The sequence below is a fragment of the Odontesthes bonariensis genome, chromosome 17 (assembly GCF_027942865.1).
Source record: "Odontesthes bonariensis isolate fOdoBon6 chromosome 17, fOdoBon6.hap1, whole genome shotgun sequence".
Taxonomy (NCBI): domain Eukaryota; kingdom Metazoa; phylum Chordata; class Actinopteri; order Atheriniformes; family Atherinopsidae; genus Odontesthes; species Odontesthes bonariensis.
Window position 1 is genome coordinate 13,998,135 of NC_134522.1, and position 14,233 is coordinate 14,012,367.

Below are 14,233 nucleotides of genomic sequence, written 5' to 3' on the forward strand. Positions count from 1 at the left end.
TGTGTTTTGTGTACTGGAACTAGAACTCCATTTGAAGATCAGGTTGTCAAATTTGAAATGGTCCACCCATGCTAGAATTGTGAATCCCTGCAATAGATCCACAACTAATCCATATTCAAAACATTTCATGTCATTCCTATTTGTGCAACACGGTCAAACACGGTCAAAAGTTACTATTAATGTTCAAGCAGAAACAAATGTGAGGATCCTTTTTTATTTTATTAAATTTACAAAATATTTTTATAAAAATTTACAGTTTTACTGTCAAAGCTATCGAGGATTATTTAATTACGTTGCTCCACTGCTGGGTTATGAGAAAACACAGAGATTGAATCAAGAGACACCAAAATTAGATTAATCCAATGTAAGAATTTCACTTTCCTTTTATCGACCTCCCAGACTGTTTGACTTAAGCTTAGGGACAATGCTGACAGTTGGAAGTACTGCAGCTCAGAGGAAGCTCATTGTGGAGCCAAGAACTCTATTAAGACCGGGATAATGGTGGGAGAGCTAGTTGTAATGAGAAACTGGAGGAACCAGGTAAGCTAAAGTGGCATCATATGATCTGATTTCTTTCAGCTCCAAGGACAGCAATGAGAAGTTGCAAAGTGGAGACAATATGTGGAATACACTGTTAAAGTCGTTAGATATGTAAGTATGTATATTTATGTATTCATATGCGTTTGTTATTCCTATTCTTATTCTGTTTTTATAATTGTAAGATAACATCACAAAAAAAGAGGACTGTTGTTTTTTTTTTTTCCAGCATTACTTTCATTTCTGTCAGCGGCCATTCTTTCTTGCAAAGAGCAAATCTTGAGGAAGGAAATCTCTACTTCTAAGTCAACCAACTATTGCGGTGGGTAATATGTTTTTAAATCTCCTGCTTTTACTTCTTTCTTGAGTATTTAAAACATTGCCATGATTACAGCTAATGCGAAACTACCTTACAATGTAATTAAACATAATCCAGGAACCATTCTGGACTTGCTGAGCATACCACCTCACTCAAAGTAATTGCACGTGATCAAAGTGTGCAAAACAGTCACAGCATGGTCCACTTTTCGTTTGCCAGAGCTCGTGGGGTCGAGAGGTCTTTGTGGGGTGAAGGTTTAGGCTGTGTTTGCAAAAGGGCCTTTCCAGCTCCTTCTGCAAACGAGAGCTGGAGATCAAACATCAAAGCCGATGCTAGCGTGAAGTCTGGGGTCCTGAGGGCTGGAAGGGTGGAGGGGTTACTGACAGGTCTGGAGGACAGATAACAGAGCAGGAAGCCCTCCAACATCTCACCCCCCATGTTTTCTGAAAATCTCAAGATAACCGCGCCTACTCCCCTGCCATTAAATCCTAACCTCTCTGACACCGGTATTGCTGGACAAGTCTAGCATCTGACCCCACTTAGTCACATGCTGAACCTTTCCCTCGTGATAATCCTCCCTGTCAACTGACAAAGGGTCAGCTGAGTAAGCCGCGAAAGTAATTCAGGACAAGTGTGTGGGAAGTTTGGGGGGTGGGTTTAATTAAAGCTTTGCTGTGTTAAGTATGTTCTGGGGAATGTTTGTGCATTCAAGTAGACCAGTAATCTGTAAAGTATTATGAAGTGCCTGCCGAGCACTTTCCTTGTCTCCTCCGACACAAAAGGATTTAATATAACAGCCAATGCTGACTGCGAGGTTCAGCTCCCCAGCTTTTACCCACCATGGATTTTACTTTTTGCTGTCAAACTAGGTTTCCACTTTTTCTCCTTCCTGCCTATTTGGATGTAATTCGCGAAAATCTGCTACAAATGCAGCTACTCATGAACATGTGCTCTGACTTATTTACAAGAACCAGAAGACAAAGATAATGCTATTTGTCAGAACTGCAATCTTGAGAACAGAGTCACTTGACCCTGGAATTTGCTTGGTTTCCAGCCCAGTGGAGGAACGGAGAACAACAAATGATTTCTCCTGGTGTGATGAATGAGACGCTACAGCCCCCAACAGGAAATATAAGGTATTACTGCCAAAAACAAAGAAACGCCTGGGGACAACTCCAGGTTTGTGCCAACTCTCTCAACAGATCTTTGAAGAACTGCGTTTTGGGTTACAGGCTGAAGGGATAAGAAGAGAAATATACTGGCAAACCGCTGTACTTCTTGTATTTTAATGATGAGTTTCAAAGGAGAAAGCATTGCATCCTTGTTTTGTTGCAGGCTAAGTGGGGAAAAAAACAAAGCGAAACAATAAAACAATGCTGTTCTTTTCTTTTTTGTTTGGATATGAAATCATATCTAAAGAAGCCAGCCATATCCAAAGGGAACTGTACACCAAGGGAGGGTTGTTGGTTACAAATTTAGTCTCCAATAGCATAGTGTGGGATGTTTGATTGACATACCTTCTGGCCACTGGTCAGACTCTTAAAAGTGGGAGCGGGTGAAGGAGGACAAGCATACAGAAAATAAAGTAAGTGAGCTAAGCAGAGAGAAAGAGTCTGACAGCGCAGACGAAAAGACTATTTTAGTCTGAGAGGAATAATCAACACGCTTCAGACATTCAGCTGACAAAAGAAGACGTTGTCCTCGTCCTCCTGTCTGTCTGCAGCCATGTCTGACTGTGAGGGACTACCCATGGGTAAGAGAAATCACAGAGCCTGCATGACTCCACTATGAAAGTAAAGCCACGCTCAAAGCAGATATATATTAGGCGTTGTTGTTTCTGTAGGCCCGTCCGGTTTTTAGTCTAAGCTCTCCATTGGGACATCTCACCCAGCAAGTATTCAGCAGCAGTGTGGGGTCAGTTCAGTTTGGGGCCTTATAAGGAAACTGAAGTCCTTCTGATTTCATCAAAATAATGCTCAAATACTCTGTTTAAGTTTTAAACCAGAGATATGTAGAGGACACATTATAGGAGGGAGAGAGTAGAAGGGGAAGGTCAGGTTAATAAAAGTTTTGGCAGGTTGTGCAGCTTTTCTAAGCGTGGAGAGAGATGTGTGGATGCAACAGTACTGCATCTGACTAAGATGTGGATCTAAAGAAGGACCTAAAGATGTGTGGTGTGTATATGCAGGTGTTTACTGATGTATGTGCATGAGTGCCATGATATAGCATTAAGTAGTTGGTCATTTCCTGCAAGTACAGCCAAGCTGAGAGAGGAGACAAAGCCTTTCTCCTTCCAGCCTGTCAGACCGGCGCAAACAATCAGTTAAAAATAGAAACCTTCCACTTCTCTGGGTCTCTCACTCACTTACTCAATCACTCGCTCATGCTTCCTTCTATCACCCTCCCTCTAAATCTCTCAATCTCCTCTCCCTCTTCTTTTATCTCCCTGTTCCCTGTTTCTGCCCTGTTCTGGTGTAATCCATGCATGATTCCCTCCTCAGATTAATGGCGCATGACTCAGCAGTAAGGGAGCTGTTTGAAGTTGTTGCTTGTGGCATGACTAGATATAATCTAGCCACTCCTTCTTATATAGTTGCATTCCCTGATGCATTTGCCAGGAAATTACATTAAACTTGACAAAAGCAAATTCACTGAACTTTCTAAAACTTAGCACTGCTCCTTTTTTGTGTGTGTCATCCCGTCCCATTTGACTCCTCGAGAAAGTAACATTGTAGCAAACAAGATTATAATTATGTCTATATTGCATTCATTCTCATGAGGAATTTATTCCGACATGTATCAATATCAAAATTAGTTTATTTCTAGAAGACCTTGGATGTTACAATTATGCATGGTAGCCAGCAGTATGTTGCACAGATAAAACAACCTTAGCAAAGCATGAGGACAGATGATTTGTGCAAAGCTGATTCACACAAAAAGTTTGTGAAGGGATGAAGTTGTTATCTCTGCACAGCAGTGTTTAAAATAACATGCACTTGCTGGCATAAACTGTTTAGAACAGAAGCCTTTTAGAGAGCCCGTTATGGAGAAGCTTTCCGGCTTCAGTAAACAGTTGTCCTCTAGCAAACCACTAAGTGCATTTTTGTCCCTGATATGTGAGAAGTGAATTAGCCGAAAATAGGACTGAATGAATTTGTGCCGGCTGCACATTAAAAAAAAGTTGGGACAGGAATGATTTTTCCACTGTGTTGAATCAGCACTTATAAAAACATCAATTTGTGAACTTAATGCTGTAATTTTTGAAGAGGTTGGGGCCTTTATGGCCATTTTCCATTAATAGGTTGATATATTTTCTGTGGGCATCAGATGTGGAAAATAGTTTAGCAACCACGCCCTAATGAAACATCTAGAGTGTGTTTGCATTGTCTTGTTAAAAGTTGTCTGAAAAAGACATCTGAATGACAGCATTCTACAACAAAAAAGAACACATCACCTTACAGAACTGCCATTGGAAATGCCCACTTTTAAACTATGTGCTGGTTACAAGCTGGATAGTCCCTCTCCTCTTTAGCCTGAAGAATGTGGAAAATTATAACACACATTAACAGCTTTTTCTCATGCAAACAGACATTCCTCCGGATTATCTGAATCTTTAAATGCTTTTGTGTACTGTATGGGATAAAATCTCCAAAGTCTTTCTGTGTGAATAATGTAATACAAACATTGTTCTTAAATGACTGAACAATTTGCCTACACACTCTTTAAACAGTGATGAACGCCTCCTCAACTTTATCCCCAGGGATGCTCTTTCTGTTAGGTTTTTAAAAAATAATGAGATAGATTCATACAGTTTTTATCAAACACAGCATCCCAATGTTTTTGGAAACAAAGTTGTAGAACAAAAGCTTTGTTACTTGAAAGTGAGATGAGGGGAAGATCTTTATTTCAGTTTATCTATACAGCCCATTTTGTCTCTAGTGTCAGAGGTTATATCAACACCTCTTTTACCAACTATACAGATTTGTATGCTTTATTTAAATCTATGTGGAAGAGGCAAGGAAGAAATCCAGGATGTATTTAAGTGGAGGGTGTGGCCCATGTGAGCCTTTTGAAACCAGGTGGCCATTTTAGGTGAGTTGGCCTGTATGGCCTTGTTTTTACTGGCATTTTTAGTGATTGTAGGACTGTTTAGGTGAGTTTGTCTGCTGAATCTGCTAGTGTGTCTTGTCATTTCTCCACCTCTGGCACATTCTATACTTTCATTACCCCCTACTCGAACCAGGGTTTGAATCCCATTCCTACTTATCTTTGCCTCTTTTATTTCTACCCCCTACCCGAACCAGGGTTTGTATCCCCACTGCACACCAGTCATAGCGGTATGACTGGTGTGCAGTTGGTGAGAGGCTGGGGTAGTTTGTGGTTGTTGAAAAAAAGATGGTGGTTGTGGTGTGAGGAGCAGTGTTGGCTGGCATTAGGGGAGTGACTCTGGGACGCCAGTGATCGCTGTCTAGCCTCTTGGAGGTGTTGTGGGCCCAACTAGACGAAACACTGATGAAAGGGGGTTCCCACCTGATGACCTCAATGACATGTTGGTCAGCACTGCTCACTGATCTATATAGGTACTCTTCATAGGGAATTGTTCACTGAGTCTGGTCCATTCTTTCTTTAGTACAAGTTTCTTGTGTTTACCTTGAATATGGCCTCTATTGATTGTTGCTATTTCTATTGTCATATTATTGTTATATTTTAATCTTTATTGATTGTTTTGATCAACATTTTCGTTGTAGGAAAACCTGTAATACATGGAGTAAAACCTCAGTCGTGTGATAATGAAATAAAGTATGAGTTTATTCGTTATCCTCTAGTTATCTATCTCTCAACAAAGAGTAGGACCAAAAAATCTGTAGTACAGTTAATGTCCTGCAGATGGCAGTATTCGTGTATTTTATAAATGAAGATAGTACCCATGGAGTAAGTATTCAGTCCATAGAAATGAACACAAGGTCATGAAAAGTGATGAAAAGTGATGAAAAGGGATTAGGCGCACAAAAGGAAATGATGTACAAAAGTGAAGAAAAGGAGATCTGAAAAAAGAGGGAAATGAAGGAGGGGGAGGAGGGATGTAGGGGTGAGGTGTTTCTGAGGAGATCATTTTGGTGGGAAATGAAAAGCAGCTCTGACTCATAGCAACTACTGTCTGTCATGTAACTGGGACTCATGGGGGCATCAATGGGAGATGGGAAGCTTTTATATGAAAGAAAAATCACCAGCATTCAGTTTCTGCCTGCTATCAACTGATGTACATGGAGACTTGTGTTTGTGTCTCTATGTGTGCGGGCATGCGTGCGCATTAAGAAATGCAGATTTCAAATGAGCGTTGCATCACGGCCTGCTGACGTCAGCCCTCCGTTAGTGCCCTGAATATGAGGACCAGAATCTTTGCTGATGCGAAACCTTTCCCCGATTTTAGCAAAGTGGCTGAAGTGCTTAATTTGATGCAGGTTTAAGGCTAATCATCTGCGGTTTATCATCTGCGGACCTCTCTTTCTTTCTGTGCGTGTGATGCCAAAAACAAAGATAAGCCACCACTAAAGCCCTCAAAATATGCAGCAGCAGGCATTTCACTCAGATGAGAATATTTAGGACTGTATTGACTGAAATGCACTAAATTAGCATTTTTAAGTCATAAAAGTGAGAAACTGAGAGCATATCAGGGGGAGGGAAATGCTCTGACTTTTAAACATCAAGAGAAATTAAATTAAAGCATGCAACCAAAATTCTGTTCTACGTGCATGTATGTATGTATGTATGTATGTATAACAGAATTTTGGTTGTTCGGGAAATGGGAGAAGGGGGATGTTTCAGCAGCCAAGTCAGATGTGATTAATGTTGTCGTTGCTTGAGAGAACACACAGCCCTGCACACACTGTGATACACAGTGTGTGTCCATATCACACACACATTACTATTGTTGGGCTTTCATGGTAGCATTGAGGTGGATTTAGATGGCTGTCCTTTCGATAAATGGGTCATTTCTACACAAGCAGAAATCTGATGAATTTCAGCTTCCCCTGTTGACCAGCACAATGCAGCTGTCTGGTCTTTAATGGACTCACACAGCAGTAGCTGTGTAGGCTTCCATGGATTGCAGTCCACTGAGTTAGCCAATCCTTAGCCACTTTATTGTCTGAGTTATGGCTCGTTAACAACAGGAGCAATCACTGTGGTTTATAACCCTTTGTCCCCACTTCTACCACATCATAAATGTGATGATGAAAGCGTGAGGAGACATGAAGAGGTATTAAAGGTTGCCACAGAAGCAATGAAGGTTTGAGAAATACTCAGTGTCATCTGATATTGCACCATGATGCAATGATGAATGTCAGACTTTTGTGCAGAATAATGCAGCAGATCCCTCTTTCGGTCAAATCTTCTTTTTGTATTTTCTCCTTCCATCTGCCTTTGGCTTTGCTGTTCTTACTAACACATGTATATAAACTATTGCATGCTTCAGGAAGGAGCTCTCTCGCTCTTCTTTTGGCTCTCCAATAGTTTCCACGCTTTTCTTGGAGCTTTTCTTTTTGTAGCTCCTTAGGGTACAAACATAAAAAGTATTGAATATTATCGACATTGTAAGACCCAATTGTAGCAAATGCCTCAATAGAGGCTCAGAAGTGAGTTGTTTTTTTTCTTAAACTTTACAAGTCAGCCTGTCATCCATTGTCTTGTAGGATGAAGAGTTTATTGAGATGGGCCACATGCACATGTACACAAACCAGTGACCCTGAGCTTAAGTTGATAGTTTTACAGTGTTAAACAGTCACCTTTTTGAACTGTGTGCTACTGCACATAACCTTCTTTGAGCTTACCACCTTAAAAGTCCTGCGGTTTGTCCTTCATTGTCAAACAGTGTTGGACTGTATACATTTGCTCATGTTTTTATGCTCACAGTTTGGGCTTACATGTACTGTCAGTCCTACTGACAACAGTTCACAGTATTTTTCCTCTTCTTCATTCATTTAAAAGCTATACTTGAAGAAAAGGAGAAGAATTATCGTTGGGTTTCCATTGCCATTTTTGATTTGCATTAAAAAGATGTGAATAAGAAAATTAGAATGGAAACAGAACCAAAAAGAATGGATACACTTACACACTTAAGATGTGTTTTGCTTGATTCCAAGAAGACTTGATACGCATTAGGAGGAACGGAAACAACCTTCAGAAAAGCATCTGACCTGAAAAAAATTTAAATGATGGAACTCGCCAGCTGTTATAATCTGATCCAGCAAAAGATATACTGACATGCCTGGAAACCTGACCAATAAATTATTCTATTTCGGACACAACAAGAATTAAGTCATTTCACCAAAGTAAAATTTTGAAACACAGAATTTTCGACCACTGGAGTATTTTCACTCCTCTGTGTTACTATTACCACTGACGAAATTAAATTATTTGTGATTTTTTTTACAAACTTGGTGCTATTATGGAAAGTGATAACAGAGAAAAATGCATCTAAGTTACTTCTGTATAGAAATCCATAATCTCCATATCCCAAATTGATCCAATGTTAAGAAATGTACAGAATAATAATGCTGTTGAAGCAATAGGTAGTGACTGTCAGTTGGGCATCAATCTGAGGGCCCGTCAGGTTATTTAGCAGTTAGTTGGGCATCAGCATGAAACAGTTTATAAAGTGCACTGAAGCCTCAAAATATTCACAATTAAAAATAATAAAAGCTCTGAAGTATTCAATTAAACTAAGCAATGAACTTTAGCAGGTTTTCAGCAGTTTTTTCTTAATGTATTGGTAATTTAAGCTTTTGCTTTTAAAGAACTCACTTCCTTGTTTTTCAGCTTGAAACTATGAGAGCTGCTGTCAAAATTCAACAAAAAGTAAGGTGATACAATGCTCAGTAATATTGTTGAAAAACACTGAGCAGCAGACTCCAGATGTTAAACTGGTAAGATCAACTCAGAGTGGGTACCTCATGCCATAAAACAAGTCGAAAACACACAGTATAGACAATGATGCCTAACGGTTCTTTCTGATTTTTAACCACTCATTGATTGGGTTTCATTATGTAAATGACCAGAGAGGAAAATGAGTGAGGGTTAAGTAAAGAGGCAATGCTGCTTTTCAGCCTCAGAACTGATAGTTATTTCAGGTCAAAAGCAGACTCTTCTTTTCCTCACTCACACATCTTCTCTGACTCTCCACTAAAGTCTTGTTACAGCATTTGCAGGGAGGGAACAGAAGATACGGCTTGTCTTTTTTATTCAACAAACCCTAAAACTAGGCCATGTAGTAACTCTTCATTTCAAAGCCTATGGTCATAAATAAAATAAGAAAGAGCTAGCATAATGATAGACTTGACATTGTCATAATTCCCACCTAAAATCTTGGATAGGATAAAATTATGAGTCTCTGAAGATGTTACACAGTCTGGCAGCGGATTTCTACATGCATAATGCTGTTAGAGTCTGTGACCAAAAGACTGCAATAAAGCACAAGTGGTGACCCAGTTTTTCTGAGTTATAACATCATCACTTGGCATTGCTGCAGATTGTGTGGCCCACAACAGCGCACTGCAGCATGTATCTGCCATTTCCTTTTATTCTATAGCCATGTTGCTCTGCAGTGATATCACAGAAATATCCCATGCAGATCTCACATGTAGCATCTCAGCATCATACAGGGATGTATTTATGCGATTTCTCTGGCAAGTAAGAAATTAGGATTTGGTGGCGCGAGTCCCAGAGCATGCTTCATGTTGTGGGTTTGAATTCAGGATTTTTGTTGTCACGACGGTCCTCTCATTCTGTGTGTTGCAGCCTTTTCTGGTTTCCCAGGCAGGGATGTTATCACTCTGTTGGATTCTTCCCTCCTCTGAAACTAGGTCACATTTCTACCACATATTTCAAGACTCAGTATATTAAACTCATCAATGGCTCATATTAATGGAGTCTAGTTGAGGTCCCTGGGTTAAATTAACTCACTTTCTCTACACACACAGTAGGCAGCAGCTTTCCAGCAGACTCTGGATTATCATTTTTCTGCTAATTAGTGTTGGAGTAGAACATGATAAATGAAACATCAGATGCAGTCACTGACACATATACAGCATTATGCTGGCGGTTTCTTGACTTAATAATATATGACACAGAGCGTGTCATAGTTCCTCTTCCTAAATTATAAAATGTTTTAATCAGAGCTCCATGCATGTTCTCAGAAACAAGCTTTAAAACTGACAAGTTCTTTTCCCCATTAGCTAGGAATGATGCATTTTCTCCAGTCACTCAGCTGACTTATTCTCCCCTATTACATTCAGTCAATCTTGATCAGCGTCTGTCTTTCTGCTCACGTCCAGGCATTTATCAAACAAGTCAAAACTGTCAGTCACAGGCAGTATGACATTTCCCCTGCTCGCCATGTCGGTGCATTAATGGCACAGCTACTTTCATTAGAGATCACATTGTCATATCTTTACAGATCAGTGTTACTGAACAAGTCTGACACATTTGAATACATTTATTCTACATTACAAACGAGAGAATTTGCACATTTTGAGATACTGATCGGACGACGGTGCAAGCAGAGAGTTGACATGATGCCCAAAGTGATTAAACTTTGTCCTGAGAGACAGAAGAATGCATGGACCAAACTTCATGGCAATCTATTCATTGATTCAATGAGACATATAATCCCAAACCATAAATTAGCATACAAAATGGTAGTTCAAGAAGGAAATGTTAGAAGATCACAAAAGTCATGAGACCGTAAAACAATTTCATTGCATGTTAATTCATATCTCTCATCTGAAAGCTTTGCTGAAAGATACTATAACGACACTTTTTGTTTAAAACTAGAAACTCACTCTGAGAGTGCATTCTTTTGTCAAATTCAGTACCGTAAATGGCCATTTTATCTCCCCAAAGACAAGTGGTAGAGATAAGTGTTTGTTGTATGTTTCTTTACAATTTTATATAAAAAACTAATTAATTGAAATTTTTCCCTCTGTTGAGTTGAAAGAAAGAGGACAGATCACTTTTTTGGCGCAGATCAGGATTATTTTCACGACACAGAGATACAGAATTAGTCTTGGTTGAGAATGTTATCTCTCAGGGCTCTTTCGAGTCCAGCAAGAATTGTATAGGTTATTCTTTTGCCCATGCTAGACCTGATCAAAAGGTGTAATGAACACAAATTTCCATGTAAATTCATGTAAATAGAAATTCCATGTGAAGCAGCCACCTGACCTGCTGACATACTGTATATCCATAGGGCTAGATGAAATAAGCTCTGAAAGACTGAGTGATTAACTTGTCCATGATAGACTGTAAAAGTGTCACTGGGCTTTGTCTAAATTCACTGTTTGTGTGAATTATTAAGAGTCCAGGTTGGACTGATTCCTGGTGCAAAGCACAAAGCAGCCCAATAACCAGTACAGACACACAGATGGCGGCTGGATCATATGGAGGATTGACCCTGTTTCCTCCTCAGATCTGGATTTGATTATTTATAATCCTGGCCCACTGACAGACTGACTGATCATCTGCTGATAAAATGAATGTCAGCAGTTTATTTTCCGTCTTTGAAAAAAAAAAAGCCTACTCATGTTTAATGTGACCTTCAAATCAACCAGAGAATGAAAGCTGGAGTAGCAGTGTCAGCATGGCAGGTGAGAAAGCCTCGGATGGCCACAGGCCAGGTTACAGTGCTTTTGCACAAGACACTGAGTTCCTGTAAGATATATAATGATAAGATTGCTGATTATGCTTTAACCATACAGGATGTGCAAATCTGTGCGACTGTAGGGGCTTTTTCTGCCTTAAGCTCTTTAGAGGTATGATTATATCCTTATATTTCCTCATAAGTTGCTTTAAATTCATTTAAGAAAAGAAAAAAAGACATGCATTAAACACAGGATAACATTAGGGATTCAACGTGGTTGGGTAATGTGGGTAATATGGTGAAAGGTCGAAGGAACGGCCACAGCGGGTGGGGCAGCTCCACCACCTGCCACCAGTCTGGTTTTAGGTGGGGTTTACCACCCCATATGAGTGGGTGGTGGGATGGAAGTGGGTGGGGAGCAGTGAGGAGGTCTGGTTTGGGGGATTTGGGTGGGAATGTAGCCCATTTTAATCTGCCCCCTCTCATGTGAGTATGAGCGCGGGGAGACAAACACCAGACCTGGCCCTAATCTAGATCCCAAATCAGCCCCACAATGAGATTTACAATAATCTGAACCCGTCCAGACAAAACACCATAGGGACTCACAATCTTCAGAACAAAACACAAAGCATGTTTACTGTGAGGTCATTGTGTTCTCGGAGTAACGTGGTGTATGAAACTGCTATTTGTATCTGAATCAAAACACAGGATGTTGTGGCTTTTTTGCAGTCCAAAACATCTTAGCAATCGCATATAAATGCATTTAACCTCGTGGATTTTCTGCATTTAGCTGTGGACAAGATGCAGTCAAAGTGTAACGTGTACCAACTCTGCAAAGGTCTACACTATTATACTGTTCTTATGTTTTACTCTGTGTAAATACCGCACTAGTCTACAAAGAGCACCTTGTTTCCTTGCGTAATCCTGGCGAACACAGCCTGTTGTGGCTTTATGTTATTGTGTAATAAGTGAAGTCGGGTGCAGTGTTTTCCTTTGGGAGAGGAGGTGGAGACAGCCCTTAGGTCATTAACAAGGAGGAGGGTCCTGAACCATAAAATGATCAAGCATTAAAAGGGACTTTGCAGCATCCCGTTGGATCCATTTAAAGGTCGAATGAAGCCGTGTGACCTCTGAACCACACAGGACACCCCATTTGACGGCAGATACCTGCGAGGAAAAAGCTCCACGCTGGCAGGCAACATCGCATCTGCTGGGCTGCAATAAAAACACAGAGAGGAACCAGTGGAGCCTTTTATTCTCTTTCCCTCTGCCGTTTTCAGAGCATCCCAGCCTTTGTCGGCTCTGTCTTGTGATCTTGGAAGAAAGGGGGAAGTGTTTCCGACATGAATATAGGCCACAGACTCTGTCTTCCTCAGGCCTATTATTTACCCCTTTAAGCTGGAATTATAAATAATGCAAAGAGATCCCTCCTCTTGTGGGCATACAAAACCCCCGGTTGGAATGAAAAAGCAGGGTTTCCCCCCTTTTTCTTCCTCACTGAACTCCCAACCTGCTCACTTTTTTAATTTGCTCTTCTCTCCTCTCCCCGCTCCCTCCTCAAGCACTTTTCTCCTCCTCAGCCCCCTCCCCCCTCTATCCCATTTATTTCTCTTTTCTCAATCCCCTCATCTCCGTTTCACTCTCTCCCCCTCTTGTCCTTGTTTTAAGGACCCATCAGTGTCTGTGCAGTCTGCAGAAGGGTAGATAAGACAGAAAGGAGACAGAGTGATAATCGTGTTTAGCCAAAGCAGAGATCCCCTGGCAACGTTCAGCTCCAAATTTTTGGTGGCGGCTTCAGGAGATGTGTGCCCCCATGTGACTACACATTATGACATACAGAATTTGGGCATAATCAGTGAAAGGGCAGAAGAGTAATTCACGGACTAATGATAGGAATGTTTTCCGATTTCAGCTCTCACCCAAGGTTTTCAGCTTGAATGAGTTGAGCATTCATTCATTTCCACCTGAAAACAGCTCATATTTGATTTCACCCCCCTCAGTTGTGCTGTCAGGTGCACGCTGTGAGTCGTTGTCCTTCTAAAAGACCCAAAGCTTTCAGTTTAAACTGAATTCTCTGGGTAACACATTTTACACAAATGCTTTGGTCACCCTTTTATTTCATACCGACAGTTTCATTGTCTACTGGAACCAAAGCAGCCCCAGATCCCGATTCTCCACGTTTTACTTTGGGATGTGTGGGTTTTTTTTCATAATGGATTTAATTTCATTGCCTAGAAACAAACTGATGCTCTGCATTTCCAAAGAGCAATGCTTTGATATCTTATCTCCATTGAACACCGCCCCAGAGAGACTGAACAGTTTAACAAACTGGACTTTTTGTGCATTTCTTTTAAAATGGGTGTCCTGCTTGGCCTTTGCTCGTGCACCATACTTAGTTCAGAACACAGTCTGTGTTTGGGCTTGAAACACCCCTCCAGACTGCTTCATGTCAGCCTGAAGCTCTTCAGCTGTCAGACTTCTCTATCTTAGCTTTTTTTTTTTTTTAGAACTGCATCAATCTCAACAGTTCTATGGCTGTGACGAAGTCAAAAAGTGCTGAAAGGGGGGGTTTGAGATCTTTTGTGACTGCTTCATAGTCATTGGAGTGTTTTTTTTTTATCATCGCATTTCAGATGCTCTGAGACAGCTTGTCTGATGTCTTCTGTATATTATCAAAAAGAAAACGGTCCCTTTTTTAAGCAATAAAAAAACACCTTGAATTGATTAATTAAGGCCACGTC

The 14,233-nt window shown here is 40.5% G+C and overlaps 1 protein-coding gene across 1 annotated transcript in view; it reads left to right on the forward strand.

Annotated features, from left to right (window-relative positions):
- The first annotated feature begins 2,437 nt into the window (after window positions 1-2,437).
- Window positions 2,438-14,233, forward strand: part of eml1 (EMAP like 1) — a 51,014-nt gene continuing 39,218 nt past the window's right edge. Inside the window, exon 1 of the mRNA XM_075448544.1 lies at window positions 2,438-2,609. Within this exon, the coding sequence (XP_075304659.1) occupies window positions 2,582-2,609 (28 nt within the window). The 5' untranslated portion in view covers window positions 2,438-2,581. The remainder of the gene's footprint in view (window positions 2,610-14,233) is intronic.